This window comes from Podarcis tiliguerta (assembly GCF_965153285.1).
Source record: "Podarcis tiliguerta genome assembly, chromosome: 10".
NCBI classification, from domain to species: domain Eukaryota; kingdom Metazoa; phylum Chordata; class Lepidosauria; order Squamata; family Lacertidae; genus Podarcis; species Podarcis tiliguerta.
Window position 1 is genome coordinate 46,746,919 of NC_139543.1, and position 16,665 is coordinate 46,763,583.

Here is a 16,665-nt window from a genome sequence, read left to right on the forward strand (position 1 = left end):
GCATTCTGCACCCTCTGGAGTTTCTGGGTCAGCTTCAAGGGCAGCCCCGCGCAGCGTGAATTACAGTAGTCAAGCCTGGAGATGACTGTCGCATGGATCACTGTGGCCAGGTTGGGACCAACTGCTTGATGCGGCGAAGGTGGGAAAATGTCGCCTTGGCTGTTTCTGTAACTTGCGCCTCCATGGAAAGGGGGAAGAAAGATCTATATTGGGATCCGCTGCCCCCATGGATCCTGCTGCCTGAGGTGGTTGCTTCACCTGGCCTCATGAGAGGGCCTGCCCTGGCCATAGCTCAGTGGCAGAGCCCATGCTTTACATGCAAAAGGTCCTAGATTCAATCTCCAGCATCTTCAGGTACAGTTGGAAAAGACTCGTGTCTAAAATGCTAGAGGGTCACCACCAAGCAACATCAAAAATAATGAGCTACATGGACCAATGGTGGTCTGTCTTAGAATAAGGCAGCTTCTTGTGTTTGGACCCTTCCCAGCAATAGTCATAATTCTGGCAATGCTGCAGCCACTGCCAACCTGAAGACGATGTTGGACTACAGTTCATATCATCCCATTCCATTCGCCATGCAGGCTGGGGCTGATGGGAGTTGTAGTCTAACACCAGGTTGAGGAAGACTTGGCCTAACTGCCCTTAGGGTGGTGCCCACCTGGATGTCTGCCAGCAGCTCTTCCTTGTGCTTTTTGATGGTCTGTAGCTCAGCTTCCTCGGTTTCATTTAAATCTGATGTGCCTGAAAGAAAAATAATCTTTTTTTACTCCCACTTGAGAGTGCTCTGAATGTCAAGGATATGATCCAGAAGAGAACATGGCTGTTTTTTGACCTGCACATTTTTGAGCTGCTCGTCTTCTGAACAACTCAGCATACAAGGTTCTCTTGGAAACACACAAACCCATTTTATCGTAATAACTTCTCTTTGGGGTAGAATCAGCAGTCGACCCAAGACCATTGAATGAGCTTCATGGCTTAGTGGTGATTTCAACCCAGGTCTCACCACTCCTTGTCTGATACGAACATCTAGACCACCTACATTTTCTCAGACCTGGTCCTTCATGTGTTGTTCCCACAAAAGGTAAAGGTAAAGGACCCCTGACAGTTAAGTCCAGTCGCAGACAACTCTGGGGTTGCGGCGCTCATCTTGCTTTACAGGTCAAGGGGCCCGTGTGTTTGTCTGCAGACAGTTTTTCCGGGTCATGTGGCCAGCATGACTAAGCCACTTCTGGTGCAACGGAACACCGAAAGCAGAGCAGCGTATGGAAATGCTCTTTACCTTCCCACCGGAACGGTACCTATTTATCTACTTGCACTGGCGTGCTTTCGAACTGCTAGGGTGGCAGGAGCTGGAACCAAGCAATGGGAGCTCACCCCGTCATGGGGATTCGAACCGCCGACCTTCTGATCAGCAAGCCCAAGAGGCACAGTGGTTTAAACCGGTTTGGGGACTTGAAAGTGCCCTGCGTTCTTAAACTATGGAGTTCGCTACACAAGAGAGTGTGATGCTCATGAACTTGGATAGCTTTAAAAGGGGGATTAGGCCAATCCATGGAGTATCAGGCAATCAGTATCTACAAACCATGATGGAAACATCCCTACCAGTATCAGAGGTGGTTGCTGGGGAACACAAGTGGGAAGAATGTATGGTGCTCATGTCCGGCTTGTAGACATCCCACAGGTATCTTGGTTGGTAATTGAGAAAACAGCATGCTGGACTAGTTGGGTCTTTGGTTTGATCCAGCAGGGCCCATGTTATGGTTTATGAGGTAAATACAAGCCAAAAGGACTAAAAACACACATAGGGATTGTTGCCCTAAAATTCTCCCCATGACCCTCTCTCCAAACTACTAGAAGTATCGCTCCCAAAATATTACCAAGTCCATAATTTCCTTCCAAAGCATCCTGGAGTGGGAAGAATCCAAATCAGATAAATATTTTGCTGAAATTAACAAACAATTACAAATTCACACCCAGTGCAAAAGCATTCCAGATCCTAACATTTACATTAGATCTTTGGTGGAATGCCCCCTTGAGTGGGCTTGCATACCCTGACTCCTATTTTTAAGGAGCGGTGGTGGCAGCTAAGGTGTCTGGTGGTTTTTAAAGGGGCAGAGGAGGCCTTGCTATTTATCAACCAGTGGCTACACATAGATGTTACTCTAGGTTGTTCGTAGTTCCTCTTTTATTCTTAGGAAACTGGGCGGGTGATGTCAGAGATGAGAAAACCACAGAATGATTCACTACAGACCAAAAAGAAGAAGAAGTAGCGGTCTGGGGGCCAGCAGCTCCATAGTTAAATAAAGATTACTCAGAGCACTCAGCAAGATTCTGACAATAAATGGGAAGCTGTTGCGGTAGCTGAAAATAAATGTCAGCAGCATCAAGATTCTTTCTCTGAAGGCTGCAGCGTTTGTAAAAATGGAACTGGGTATTCAGAATGGACTCTGAATTCAACAGTTTTGAGAAATCACAATATTTATTCTCCTTGTGGGAATCAGGAATAGCTGCACCATTAGACAGACTGAGGTACCCTTCTTTTCAGATGACAGATTTGGGGGTAACTGTTAAACTGCAGCAAATGCTAATTTCTTTAGATGGTGATAGCAAAAAAAAAAAAAAAAAGTATTATAAAAGGACTCCTCCAGGCAACTTATTTATTGAGCCGAAGTAAATAGATAGATAGATAGATAGATAGATAGATAGATGATAGATAGATAGATAGATAGATAGATAGATAGATAGATAGATAGAGATAGATAGATAGATAGTCCAGTAGCACCTTAGAAACCAACTAAGTTTGTTCTGGGTATAAGCTTTCATGTGCATGCACACTTCGTCAGATACACTGAAACAGAAGAGATATTGGATTCTTGTCTCATTACATATGCTAAAGCTATTTTTGGTCATCTCATACTATCCCTTGTTTTCTCCTGTAGGACTAATTGCAGTCGTTAACAGTCGTCAACAGGTTTATCATGCCCATTGAGTCAAACACCCATCTCCCACCACCCTTCTGAGAAAAACCCCACCCCACTCTCCCACTATATATAAGGGTCTGGTGACTTTTGTTTCAGTGTATCTGAAGGTGCTCTAAGGTGCTACTGGACTATCTATCTATCATCTGTCTATCTATCTATCTATCTATCTATCTATCTATCTATCATCTATTTATTTATTTATTTCAACTGCATCAGACCAACACGGCTACCTACCTGTATTTATTGAGCCTTTATCCTGACTTGCTTGCACAAAGCTTAGGCAAAAGTATTGGCTCTAGTCTTTAATGAGCATTTATTCCAATTTGTTTGCAGGGTGGTTATGTGTGTTACTGTGGGTTGTGTATGCATCTTCCCATTCATCTTTTGTTCATCCCTTGCTTTTCAATGCTGTCACTTTTCAAACAGCCAAAAGCCCACTTTTGTCTTAAAGTGGATTTGTTGCACTAGGGCAACAGAGCCCTTTAATTGTGCAAAACCTGATGCCCTGGTGTCCTCTTGAGTCCCTCTGCAAAGTAATGCAAGTCTGGAGGCATCCAATATCATGATACATTTTAAACCACGTTGGAGTCCTCTGTTCATTTTATTTTTCAAGCTGACATTGAAAACATACTTCATATGTTGTACCTAACAGGAACCGGTATTTTGATTAAGACGCAGGGCTGTTCTTGGAAATGGGGAACAGTCATTGCTTCTTTATTCCACAATCCTAGAGGTGTAATCTGATACCTGTAATACCTGGCAGGGGCATATTCAGCTTGCAAAGCCCATATTGGAACTGACCTCATGGCCACAACATCCAGCCTAATTTTTGTAGCTTTTTGCTTTATTATTTCCCCTCCTCCTCCTGTTTTAGGTAACAGCCTGACTGCTGAAGAATTCTAGAGAGTCTGAAAGCTCACCTCAGTTTCATGACATTTTGCTTGGTCCTAACAAAGGTTTATGCCCAGCCTTGCATTTTGGAGTCCCCCTCCCTTATGGACTGATTTTGGCTCCTTATGCTTTTCACACATTGTGGTGGAATCTACAAACATATAAAAAGCATTCTGAAAATGCTTTTTTAAAAAAACATTTTTAAAAATACAGTGGTACCTTGGGTTACATACGCTTCAGGTTACAGACTCCGCTAACCCAGAAATAGTGCTTCAGGTTAAGAACTTTGCTTCAGGGTGAGAACAGAAATTGTGCTCTGGTGGCGTGGCAGCAGCAGGAGGCCCCATTAGCTAAAGTGGTCTTCAGGTTAAGAACAGTTTCAGGTTAAGTACGGACCTCCAGAACGAATTGAGTACTTAACTCAAGGTACCACTGTACATTGAATTTTCCATAACGCTCGCCACTGCCATTTAGTATCACATTGTATATTGCACTTAAAACACACTTAAAATGTTTCATTTGCAACTGTATAGCTGAGTCCTGTGTTTTCTTTCCAAACACAGCCACTAGTCTGTGGTAAACCATTCTTTTATTTTTATCTTATTTTCTCATGTCTGGACAAAAAAGGGAAGTCCCACCCATTTTGTCCTGGAAACTCTTTATCTATGCTGCAGTGCATGTGCAATACCATTGCTAAATATATGGTCAGAAAAGGGGAAGCAATGACCTAGATTTTGAGGTGCAGAGGTAGGAATAAGGAGCCTAGTCATGCATGTTCCTTAGTATGTGGGTTTGACCCACTCAAGTAAAGTCCCACCCTCATACATTCCTGGTTATTACCATTCAACTGCATTCGGGGACCAGTCACACAACTATGTGCACAGTTTCCACTTTAACTAACACTATCAGTCACATTTTAGTGCGATAAACATAAGCTGAGTTTCAGCTGTGCTCCGGGGGTGAGGCCATCACATCACCTTTGCACTGCTGGGATGGACAGGAAGGAGGCATGTAGCTATCAGACGTTCTTCATAGAGACCCTTAAGGATACAACAGCTCTGTGTCGTTAACCCATCACCTGGAGGCAAGCAGCACTTCTGCAAAGTTAGATACTCATCCTCAGATGAGCAAGGTGAATAATGAGAGCCAACATGCTTTCTCCAAGCTGGTGCCTTCCAGAAGGAATCCAGCTTCCATCATCCCTGACCATGGGCCATGCATTGTGAAGCGTACCAGGTTAGAGTATTAAACTAGAACTTGGGAGAGTTTAAATCCCCAGTTATGTGTGAAATTCACTGCATGACCCTGGGCTAGTCACTATCTTTCAGATGAAAGGACCTCATGGGGCTGCTGTGAGGATAATATGAGGGGCTTATGCAGTGTTATTTTTCTAGGAAAAGAGGTGCCGGAACTCACCTGCACTAAATATTTTGTACAGCCTGATCCTATATTTGTTTGCTCAGCTTTTAGTCCCACATATTCAGTGGGGCTTACTTCTTAAAAAGAGAGCATAGGATGCAAAGTCCCACTGATTTCAATGGCACAGAGCCCACACACTTGCTAGACAGAACAGAGGATTCATTCCTAGCATACAATCCAGGTTAAATGTGCATAAGTCCAAATGAAAGCAAAAGACTTCATTGATTAAATGGATGCTGAGGTCTTGTTAATTGCAAAAAGACTTCAGAAGTAAGTCCTACTGAGTTCAGTGGGGTTCAGGTCCAGTGGTGAGCGGGTATAGGATTGCTGTCCCAAACATTATTGTAGGACAGAGGTGAGGAACTACAGCCTTCCAGTTATTGTCAAACTACAACTCCCATCATCCTTTACAACTGGCAACGTTGGCTGGGGTTGATGGGAGTTTGAGTCCAAAAACACATAGAGGACCACAGGTTTCCTATTACTGTTATAAGCACTTAACTTGGAAGTGCCATCGTCCCTGACCACAGATTCCTCACTCCTGTTCTAGGGCACAAGGGAAACTATCCATGGAACTGGCAAAGCCAAATTGTACCAGCCTCTGGATTCTAGCTGTGAAACAGAAAAGTAAAGAGCATAGAAAGCTGCCTTATACCAAGTCCACCTAGCTCAATGTTGTCTGCACCAACTGGCATCCCTCCAGGGTTTCAGACAAGAATGATCCGGCAGACTACTGAAGCACCTGATAGCAGGAAAAAGAGGCAGCAGTGTAGATGGTCAAAATGGATAAATAGAAGGTGGAACATTGCACCAGTACCTTGATGTGCCCAAGTTGGTGGGATTTTCCACAGCCAGTGCAAGAAGAAACATTTAAGAAGCTGAGTATTTTTCCACCTTTCGATATCTCCCTTGTGTTTTGTCAAAGTGCCCTTGGACACAGAACGTGCCCTGATGGGTACTTTCAACTTCCTACTTCAGAGATATTCTTTCTGCAAATTCCTCTTTGAGAGGCGTTCTGCAGAGCTGTCTGCTCAGTGAGGGTAAATGGCATGTTTCTGAAGATATCCAGAGCACCAAGCTTTTCACAGATGGCATTTTGATCTGAGGAGACCAGAACCAGAGGCTGTAGGAAGCTCTGGAAACATTCAAAGTCATGGGGCTGAAATTAAATAAAGTTCTCAAATGAGAGCCCAAGAGATAGCAATTAAAAGATCAAGATAACCAAGCTGCTCCTGGGAGGCCTGAGGCTTGTTCCAGCGGATGAAGGCGTTCCAGGATTCTTTGAACTGGTGAACTTCCGAAGGAAATTGATTCCAAATACAGCAGCTCACGGTTGCTATGCAGAGGCTGCAATCCTATACAGCAGGGTAGAAACCCCATAGATCTCCAGTTGTGGTCAAACTGTGTCTTCCATCAACCCTGGGGAGGTGGAATGAGACACTTCAAGCAGCAGCAGCAGTGCTGGGTAGGGGTCCAGGTTGGCACTAGCCAAGGACCTCTCAGTAGCATCATGGTGGGGGCTCACTGGTGTGTGGCATATACAAGAACAAAAGGAGAATCCTTGTGGATGAACCCCAAAGTCCATCTGATTTAACATCCTGCTTCCAACAGTGACCGAAAACCATGCTTGCTTGGACTTAGCAGAGGTGGAGTCCCACAATATTTGTACCATTGCTCTGCAGTGGCTCAGTTGGTAGAGCCCGAGATCCTTCATCTCAGAGTGATGGTTTCAAGCCCCATCTTGGGCAAAAGATTCCTGCATTGCAGGGGGTTGGACTAGACAATCCTTGTGGTCCCTTCCAACTCTATGATTCTATGATACACCAAGGAGTCAACCTGTTTTTTATTTAATAGGAGATGAAGCTTAGGAACAATTATGTGGAATACCCGGTCATCTCCATATATTCCACAGAGCAACCAGGGTATCAACAGTCATGCTAACTTTTAACTCGAGAATGGTACTCATGAAACCATCAAGGTGCATCAACCTGAAGGGGAGGATAGTTTAGCCATGTGTCCTGCCATGTAGAGGACAGACTTCTGTCTGAAGGTCTACCTGGTTTCCAAGTCCAGTTTAGAGACAAACAACCCTATGAATGAAGAACAGGAGCCATGAAGTTGCACATCAACAGATAGCACCCGGACAACAGACTGAGCAGGCTGACACACAGGTCATTCAATCACACTCCTCTTCACTGTGGTGGGATGTATTGTGTTCTATTTAAATCACGGCACTTGTTCTAAATTCTAAATATACATATTAGCACATGTACAGTCTATGCAAATCTGCATCCACTTTTGGCACAACTTCTGCCCTGGGGGTAGACTATCTCAACTGGTCCACCACCCTTGTGGAGAAAGAGTGACTTGACCATTTAAAATGAGTTAATAAAAATTCCCCACCCTCCTGAGACCTCAGTCTTCCTGCCCAGTTGAAAATAAACACATATTATCCATTTAACCACCATGGTTAGCAGCTGTTGAGATACATCTTCTTCATGAAGTCACCTAACTCCTTTTTAAAGCCTTGGAAGCTAGTAGTCACCACAATTCCTGGCAATGAATTGCATAAATTAGTTAGGTGTTGCATGAAGAACTACCTTTGTTTTTTACTCTATCTTGAATCAACTAGCAATCAATCTCACTGAGAAACTCCGAGTTCAGTGTTATGAATGAGGATGAATAAAGCTGCAATCCTAAATACACTTACGTAAATCCCATTGTATTCACTGGAATTTACCTCTGGGTAGACATGCCTGAAGACAGAAGTGCCTGGCGTGCTCTGGTCCATGGGGTCACAAAGAGTCGGACACGACTGAATGACTAAACAACAACAAGACATGCCTAGGACTGCACTGCTAACCCCTCCTTTTCCACTCTCTCTGCACTTCTGTAGCTGGCAGTTTTCTAAATGGCTCTGGACACCAACTGTTTACACAAACATCCTCTTGATTTCCTGCTCTGAGTCACCTGATTTAATTACCATATTTTAATGGGTTTGTTTTATTGAATATTTTAATTACGGTTGTTTACATCTTAATGGGATTCTTTTATTGTGCGTTTTAATTATGGTGCATTATTAATTATAATGTGTTCTAACCATGTTGCATGATCGGGGGTTTTTTCCTGTTTTAAAAAACACATTAGAAGCCTGTTTTGATAGTAAGTGGCACATAAATAATGAACCATCACCACAACCACTGGAACAATGCAATGTGCTTTAACCTTACCCCAATCAGGGTGTCCCAATTGGGAGGAGCAGATGTGAAAGTAGGCAGGTTTCTTGCACCTTTAATAGTTGTGTAGATGGACTAGGGGCTCACCAGCTCTATACTTGCAAAGTGGCATCATACCAATTTAAGCTTCTTCCCCAAAGAATCCTGGGGATTGCTGAGAGCTGCCAGGAGACATCTTTCCCCCTCACAGAGCTGCAATTCCCAGAGTTCCCTTTGAAAGAGAGATTGATAGTTGAACCATGTGGAAAGGCACAGGTACATTACTCTAGTCTAGCTAAGTTTAATGTATCCCTTTTCATTTACTGATGATGCTTTGGAAGGCAACTTATGGACCTAGATCTTGGTCAGATAGTGGATAAAGTGACAATTTTTTAAAATCAAATTTCTTATAACAAAATCCAGAGGGCGGGGGAGAGAGGAATCAGAGGAGTTTCCCAAAGATTAAGCTTCCTTGAAAAACAAGACTTGGCTTCTCACTCTTTTAGTTGGGAACCAGTAATTGGCCTGTTCCTGATTTCCTCTTCTAACATGGAGCTTCCAAGGGTCTTGTTAGATTAGGAGGGAAGTGGGTGGCAGCTTTCCTGTTACCCAGACCTAAGACAGCATCCCATTTGGAAGCCACCACGACTACCCTATGTACAGCCAAAGCGAACATGGGGCCTTGGGAGGGGAAGGATCACAGTTGGCCTACTTCTACAAGGAGACAAATCTCTCCCCCCCCCCTCCATCTAGCTGATGCTTTGGGATGGTTGAGAAGAGGAGAAAGCAGGCACATGTTCCTTGCTCATTTCTCAGAAGGCCCTGAGGATCTTGTCATGGACCCTTGTCCCGTCTAGGGGAACTTTCTCCACTTCCAACATTACAGCCCGTTAGGATACAATTTATTTGTGATATGTGATAGCAAAGGCAGATGTCAACTGCCCACCTGATCCACACCCAAGAGGTGGGAATCCAAAATGTTTATGTATCCCTGACAGAATGATGGGTAATGAATTGTAGAAATAAATTTTATATATTGAGAGAGCACCTTTCCCAAACTCTGACAGGTGGAGGCTAGTCCATTAGGGCAAATGGGGCACTGCCCCACCAACCTTGATCTGCCCTCATGCCAACTGCTAGTCCAAGGGATGGTACTTCCTGTCAGCATTCTCCTTCTTAGGCCTCAGTGTTGCCTTAGTAGGAGGAAGGATGGAGCGCAAAACGAGAATTAGTTGGCTCTGCCTGTCATCGGCTTCGGCTCCACCTACTCTCGCTCCCAAACCTCCCAACTTTTCCCAATGGAAAACTGAGACACGTGTATTCTGGGACACAGTCCCACAGGAGTCACTTGACCCGCATCTCACTGTTGCCCTGAAAAAGTGTTTATTTGGGGATTAGATCTCATGTGCCCCTGAAAAAGCTCTTTTGGGTGGGAGCAAGAGCAGCACCCAAAATGGCCGTCAAGATTATGGGCTCCTTCCTTCTGCCCTACAAGGCCCAATGGGCACCAGCCACCTCAGTGCCTAAGAGCTGCCACAGTGTGAAGACCCACATGGGTTTATTTCCCTTGCCTACGCCCCACAAGAGGTTTTTGTTTGTGTTCCACCTTAAGTGATAAATTCCTCATTGCCTAAGCCACTCCCGTAAAACTTAATAGCCTTCAAGAAAAAAACCACTTAAAATAAATCAACAGTCAATAAAAACAGACTAACATCACAAAATCTAAATAACGACATGCTCTAAGAATTTATCACCTGGATAAAAAGGTAGCTAAAAGCACACCTACATGTTTTTGAAACAATGATAAGGTACAGCTGACAAATGCCGAAAGAGCTGGGTTCACCATGGAGAGGCTCTGAGCCCCCTGGAGAGAGTTAAGGCATGGCTACTGAGGTGGGGTGCCACCAGCCCAGGGGCTTCCTTCACCCTCACCACTGCCCCATTCTGCCTCTCTGGGCTCTGGCAACTGGTGGGGCTGACACAGCTGGGAGAGAAGCAGAGTGTCACCTCAGCTTACATGCCACAATTGCAGGAAGTTTTTAAGTAAAATAATTAATAGCAAAGCAGATTCGGTAGGATCCAGTACTACTCAGAACAGATCCATTGAAATGAATGAACATGAGAAACTTAGGTCTATTATTTTCAGTAGGTCTACTCCTGAGTTGGACTAACTTTTTTAGTAAGCTGTTTTGAGGATTTTTTCTTTCAGTCAAAGGTTATAAATTTTAATAAATAAATAGATACAATCCAACAGGTCTTTGGTGAGTAGGGATTGAGGGGAAATTTGATTCAATATTCATTTAAAACCTAATGTATAAAATCTGCACTTTCTGAAACAACCCTTGAATCATAACGCAGCTATCCTTCAGAATGCGCACTTATCTGAAGTTTGCAAGGCAGTTCTCCAACCAAACAAGGTTTGCAAAAATGCACATTTGGGGGGAACATGTGGATGACAACGAATAAATTAGTGAAAACAACATACAAAATGCATTATATGAGAGGAAAATGCTTGCATATAAAATGTGTTTATGAGAAATCTTGCTGGTGAATTTTTGTGAGGATTCTTTTTTCTTTTTTTGCAAATAACTGCAAAAATGGAGAACTGAATTTAAGTCTGGGAAAATGAGAAACTGAGAAAACTGAAATGGGCAGAGGCTTCCTAGCTGAATACAACCCCTACTTCAGATGGTATCCAACTAAGTTTTACTCAGATTAGTCACACTAAAATTAATGGGCCATGTTTATTTATTTCAGTGGGTCTACTCTGAGTAACCCTTACTTGAATGCCACCCTTCATTTCCTGCCTTCAGCAAACCCTTTCTGCCCTATACACTTGACTGTTCCAAATTTTCCTATAGTTTCTCAGATGTAATGGAGGATACAATGGAGAATGCAATGGAGGTCTCAAAACTCCCATGTAAAGACCATTGACACGAACAGCATTTTCACACATAGGGATCCACAATTGGGGAGCAGTGGAACAGTCCCCACACCAGATAAATCATGAAACCCAGATTCCCAACTTTAGTTGTGTGTGTGTGTTTTTTAATGAAAATAAGTTTTTACCAATTGTAGAATCTGAGATTTGAGGCAAAATGTACAGGCAATATTAGCCACACACCCTTCCCTGAAAAAACTAACCTGATCGCCCCTTTCAGTATTTTTCTTCCACTGCCCCAGGAAAAATCCTGCGGGCACCTCTGCTTGCCCAGTTTGGGTCGCCCCTTCTTCCAATCTTTCCCCTTAACCGAACGTACTTCTCTAGGTCATTTGGCACACATCCTTTCCCTTCATCCCCAAGGTGCTGGGTCTGCTCAACCCAATCTGAAAGCTATGCAGAAAGGTCAGCAAACTGGCGAAGCTCATCCACAATCTGAGCCAGAATAGCTGTACTTGTAAGCACACTTCACAGAATGTGAAAGCTTTCCTCTGGATGGCATTAAAAAAAAAAGTACAGGGTGAAATCTGGCTGTCTCCCAATAACATTGGTGTGGGCCAACAACACTGGAATGCTGAGATATAGGAGAAGGTGGACACCCCTCCTCTTCCACATCCAGAAACCAAGGAAACTGGTGGCGCTTGAATCCTGAGTCAACACTGGCCACAGGGCAGCATCCTCCACTGCACCTTCACAGGCTAGTTTAGGGGCACACCAGACAGGCTGTGTGGCACAGGGAGCTCTGTCGTCCAATGCCCTTGCTGCCACTCCCAGCCTCCCAGCATCCACTGCCTGAAGCAGCCACCTCCTTCTCCCTAATGGTAGAGCCGGCCCTGGTATCCCTCCATTCACATGTAGCCGTAAAGCATCAAATGCAGAAAGAACACATGAGCCAGACCTCTTTCAGTCACAGGTGGCTTTGGGAGGGTGGAAGTGAAAGAAATAAATCCTTCAGACCAGACTGGCAAACCTCAACATCTTGCCCAAGAGATCCCTGTTGTCTCATTTCTTTTCAATAACTGGTTTAGGCTGGCAATGATCCTATGAGGCGGACCCTTCTGGATCCCCACAGCATGTATAACTTGGAGGCAGAATAAAGACATGGCCCCCATTTTCTAAAGAGTTGACTTACTGGTGGGATGTGCATCCATTCTGAAGCCGGGCTGAGAAGACAATCCTCCCAACTCTGGTACAGCTGTGTGGGTTTCTCTTCCCTTTGTGCTTCTTCGGAATTAAAGTGGCTTCAGAGGAACAGTAACTAAAATGTAGGGAGCAGCCCAGGAGGACTGCACTCATCTGTGACTCCGCCCCCTTGCTTTCTCTCTGGTTCCTCCTCCTTGTGGGTTCAGATTGACAGAGGAAGCCATGTGGTCCTGGTTCAGAAACGACTGCAAATGCTCTTTGGTTGTTTCCTGAAAGAAAAGCCACAGCATTGCTGCCACAAGCAGCCGTTCTGTTCTTGCTGAAAAGGGTCTTGAGCTGCAGATGTGCAGCAAAGCAACAGCTCTCAAGGTGCTCACAGACAAAATGACAGCCCCTCTGAGGAAAATGGGATTTTGTGGCCTGAGCTGTCATGCAGTCTAGGACCGAGCAGTTCTGTGATGGCTGTTTTACCCTGCATGCTCTGAGAAGGAAAAGGGAACTTGGAAGTGCAAAAAGGATTTGCTTATTAAGAGGATGATTTGGTGCTGCAAATGTATCCCCATCTGTTTTTTAGTCCTCAGGCTCCACACAGCAAATCAACTGAGTAAATAAAAAGGAGGCAAGTTTTTCAGTTCTTTGCATCCAGGATCTCTGGGCTTGTTCACACGAGGGTTTAATGTGGGTTTGAAGCTGAACAGAATCTTCCTCGTTCAAGTGGAAGTCCACACTTTCTCCCCAATTAAGTTGGATTTCCTCCATCTATGGTTAATCTGATAAGGGAAGAAAATCCAATATAAAATTGCAAGGTACCCAGTTGTGGATGCAATAAAACGCATTGTGCGGGTGGGAGGCAGGGGTTCATGTGTGTGGTGATGTTTCGGTGGGTGCTGTCCACTGCCACACTTCATACTTCGTTTTGCTCCTTGCCTGAGCACACCTGAACTATCTTGTTTTCATCAGTGGAAAGAAAAGGATGCAGTTGACAGTGTCCCTGTTTCCACCAGTAGTTGCTGAAGGCACATACATGGTAATTTTATTCTATTTTTATTTTAAAGCTGTTTTGTATAGAACTGCTCTTGCACAAAACAGCGATATGGATATAGATATTAAAAGGCCTTTCAGCTGCAGGAGGTGTGAAATAAAAAGGGAAAGGGAAAGGAACAAACTAATTTATTCCCTCACCCCAAAATTGATCTCCTCATCTTTCCTTAGCCATATGTATATATGTGTGAAACATAACTGCATATTTTCTACTCTACCTCAAGTTCTGGTCTGGGTATTACAGATACCCATTGCCGGTCTGTACCCTGGCATTCTGGCACAGTGCTTGGCCAGATGCAACATGCTCGTGTTTGTTAATTTTTTTTTGAAAATGCTGTATGTTTATTTTTGAAAATCATGTAAAGCCAGAACATGGAAAAACACAACTGTATTTATTTATTTTAAATGGCCATTCTGCCCACCATGAAACAGGCTTGAAATGTTTGCTTTGTCTGAAGTTACTTTTTGCACAATTCCAAGGACAAAACATTTTTAATTAAGTGCACCTGTGTAAGATGTTCTGAACTCTTTTTAAAATTGTAATTTATGTGTTTGTTTGTTTGTTTGTTTGTTTGTTTCCTTTGTACCCCACCTTTCCTCCAAGGAGCTCAAGATGACATACATGCAGTGGTACCTCGGGTTAAGAACTTAATTCGTTCCGGAGGTTCGTTCTTAACCTGAAACTGTTCTTAACCTGAGGTACCATTTTAGCTAATGGGGCTTCCTGCTGCTGCCGTGCTGCCGCTGCGCGATTTCTGTTCTCATCCTGAAGCAAAGTTCTTAACCCAAGGTACTATTTCTGGGTTAGCGGAATCTGTAACCTGAAGCGTCTGTAACCTGAGGTACCACTGTAAGCCCTATCTGCCTGATTTTATCCTCACAACAACCCTATGAAGTAGATAAGGCTGAGACGCAGTGACTGGCCCAAAGTCACCCAATGAGCATCATGGCCAAGTAGGGATTTGAACCCTGGTTTCCAGGTCCTAGTCTGACATTCTAATCACCATGCCACACATGCTCTCTAGGGGCTTATGGTGAAGGGCAGGTTAATAATAATAATAATAATAATAATAATAATAATAATAATGTGCAAAGATAAATAAGCACACCACAGTGCACCTCACGTTTCCAGAACTACTGAAGGTGGGAAAGTAGTAATGGAGAGGAGAGGACAACAGCACACTTTACAAATACATCCCATAAAGTGCTGCCCATGGTTTAGACAGAAAACTTCGAGATAGATTTGGGAGGCATAAAATTAGAAGTGCTCATGCATGGGGGAAAGTGCAACAAAGTGCATATGGAAAAAGAGGCCCAAAGATGCATTAATGCCCCAATGTGCACACAGTTTCTGTTTCCCAGTGCTGCCCATTAAAGACAATGTGCATAACTCACTTCTGCTTCTTCAACAAAGCAGGAAGCCCAAAGGGGGACTCTGGGGAATTGAGAGTGTGTGCAAAGCACAAAGCTCCTAACCTGACACTGTTCTGACTTCTGTATAGGCGACTACCATGCAATTGCAATACAACTTGTGGTCTGTTGCCTCAATATTATCCATAGTGGCCCCAGTTTGGAGCCATAATGCAATCGGATTCTTTGTAGGATTTGTGTAGTTTATCCCTTTCCCCTTAATCTCACTCCAGCAACTTTGGGACAAAAGCATAAAAAAGCTCAACAACTTCAATCCTAAAATAAAAAAAGGTTAACAACTTTGGTCTGCCCTTTGGTCGGCCCTCACTGCCCTTCACTTCATCAAATCTGGCCCTCTTTGAAAAAAGTTTGGACACTGGTCTATGGGAATGAAATGATGTGTTGAGGCATATTTTCATCATTTGGGAAGCCTCTCTGATCATTAGTGGAGACTGAAGACAGGCCATGAGCACTGAAGTCCTGTCTTTCCTACCACATTTGTTTCCTCTGGGTCACAAGGCACAGCCAAGCGGCGTCAGCATGTCAATAATTCCTCTTCCACTTCCTTTTAGCATCTTCTTCCTCAAACAGCAAGGCTGAGAAATAGAAAACAGCACCACCCTTTCTCCACTTGCTTCTTATGTACAGGACAGAGAACCCTGGGCAACAGCGCCCCTGGCTGGACAGAGAAGAAGGTAAGAAGAAAACTGAAGGCTTTGTGCTGGTCATCAGGCAATGGCTTTTTTTAAAAAAAAATCTGCCATTCGATGTGGATGATCAAGTGAAGATCACGTATTTGCTGTCTGCACCAATAGGTTCGTGACAGACAAAGTTGCAAAATTCACGGTTGCAGCCCCAAAACTGAGAACGATCATCAAAGACAATATGGTGGACTGTAAAGTCTGATTGGCAATGTAATATAGAAACTCATTTGTTTAGGTCTGCTCTTCCAAGTATATTAGCAGGATTTTAATTGCATTTGTAATGTAACAAATACCATGGGTAATATGAACTGATATACAATATAGATTATGGGATAATATGCAGTTATAAATGTTGAGAACAAGACCCACGGAGGGGGTGGAGGGAAGTTGGGAGATTCAGAGTAATCATTATATATGGATATGCATTTGGTTTGTTATAATTTTGTATTTGTAAAATCAAATAAAAATGATTTTTTTATAAAAGAAAAAATGAGAAACTGAGAGAAACTGAAATTTGCACAAGGATGTATTAATTTTGTCCATCCTTGATACACAGTAGCTTGTAATGAGACCACTATGTCCCAAATCTGAAATGACCAAATTGCACCACTATGGGTGATACCCCATGACAGCAGAGTGGGGGGAAATTTGCAGAGAGATCTTGAAAGTGCTCTGGAAGAAAGTCCTGCAGAATGAAGAGATGGAGATGGAATGGGAAAACATATTGATGGTAATTTAGCAATTATCTTTTGAGTTGTGTAATCACTGTTGTCACAATCCCTTCTTCTGAAAGCCCGAGAATACTGTGGGAAACCATGCCAGCCTCATAGCATCTAAGGACATGATCCAGTTGCCCCTCCACAGGAGCTAAATTACCTCACTATGGTTCAGTAGCTGACACATGACAGATCACTAAGGTG

General features: G+C 43.6%; 1 protein-coding gene across 1 annotated transcript in view; it reads right to left on the minus strand.

The window, feature by feature from the left end:
- Positions 1 to 12,730, minus strand: part of CYTH4 (cytohesin 4) — a 38,967-nt gene extending 26,237 nt beyond the window's left edge. Inside the window, exons 1-2 of the mRNA XM_083400830.1 lie at positions 12,580 to 12,730; positions 659 to 741 (exon numbers count right to left, since the gene is read on the minus strand). Of these exons, the coding sequence (XP_083256956.1) occupies positions 659 to 741; positions 12,580 to 12,598 (102 nt within the window). The 5' untranslated portion in view covers positions 12,599 to 12,730. The remainder of the gene's footprint in view (positions 1 to 658; positions 742 to 12,579) is intronic.
- Between the last annotated feature and the right edge of the window lie 3,935 nt (positions 12,731 to 16,665).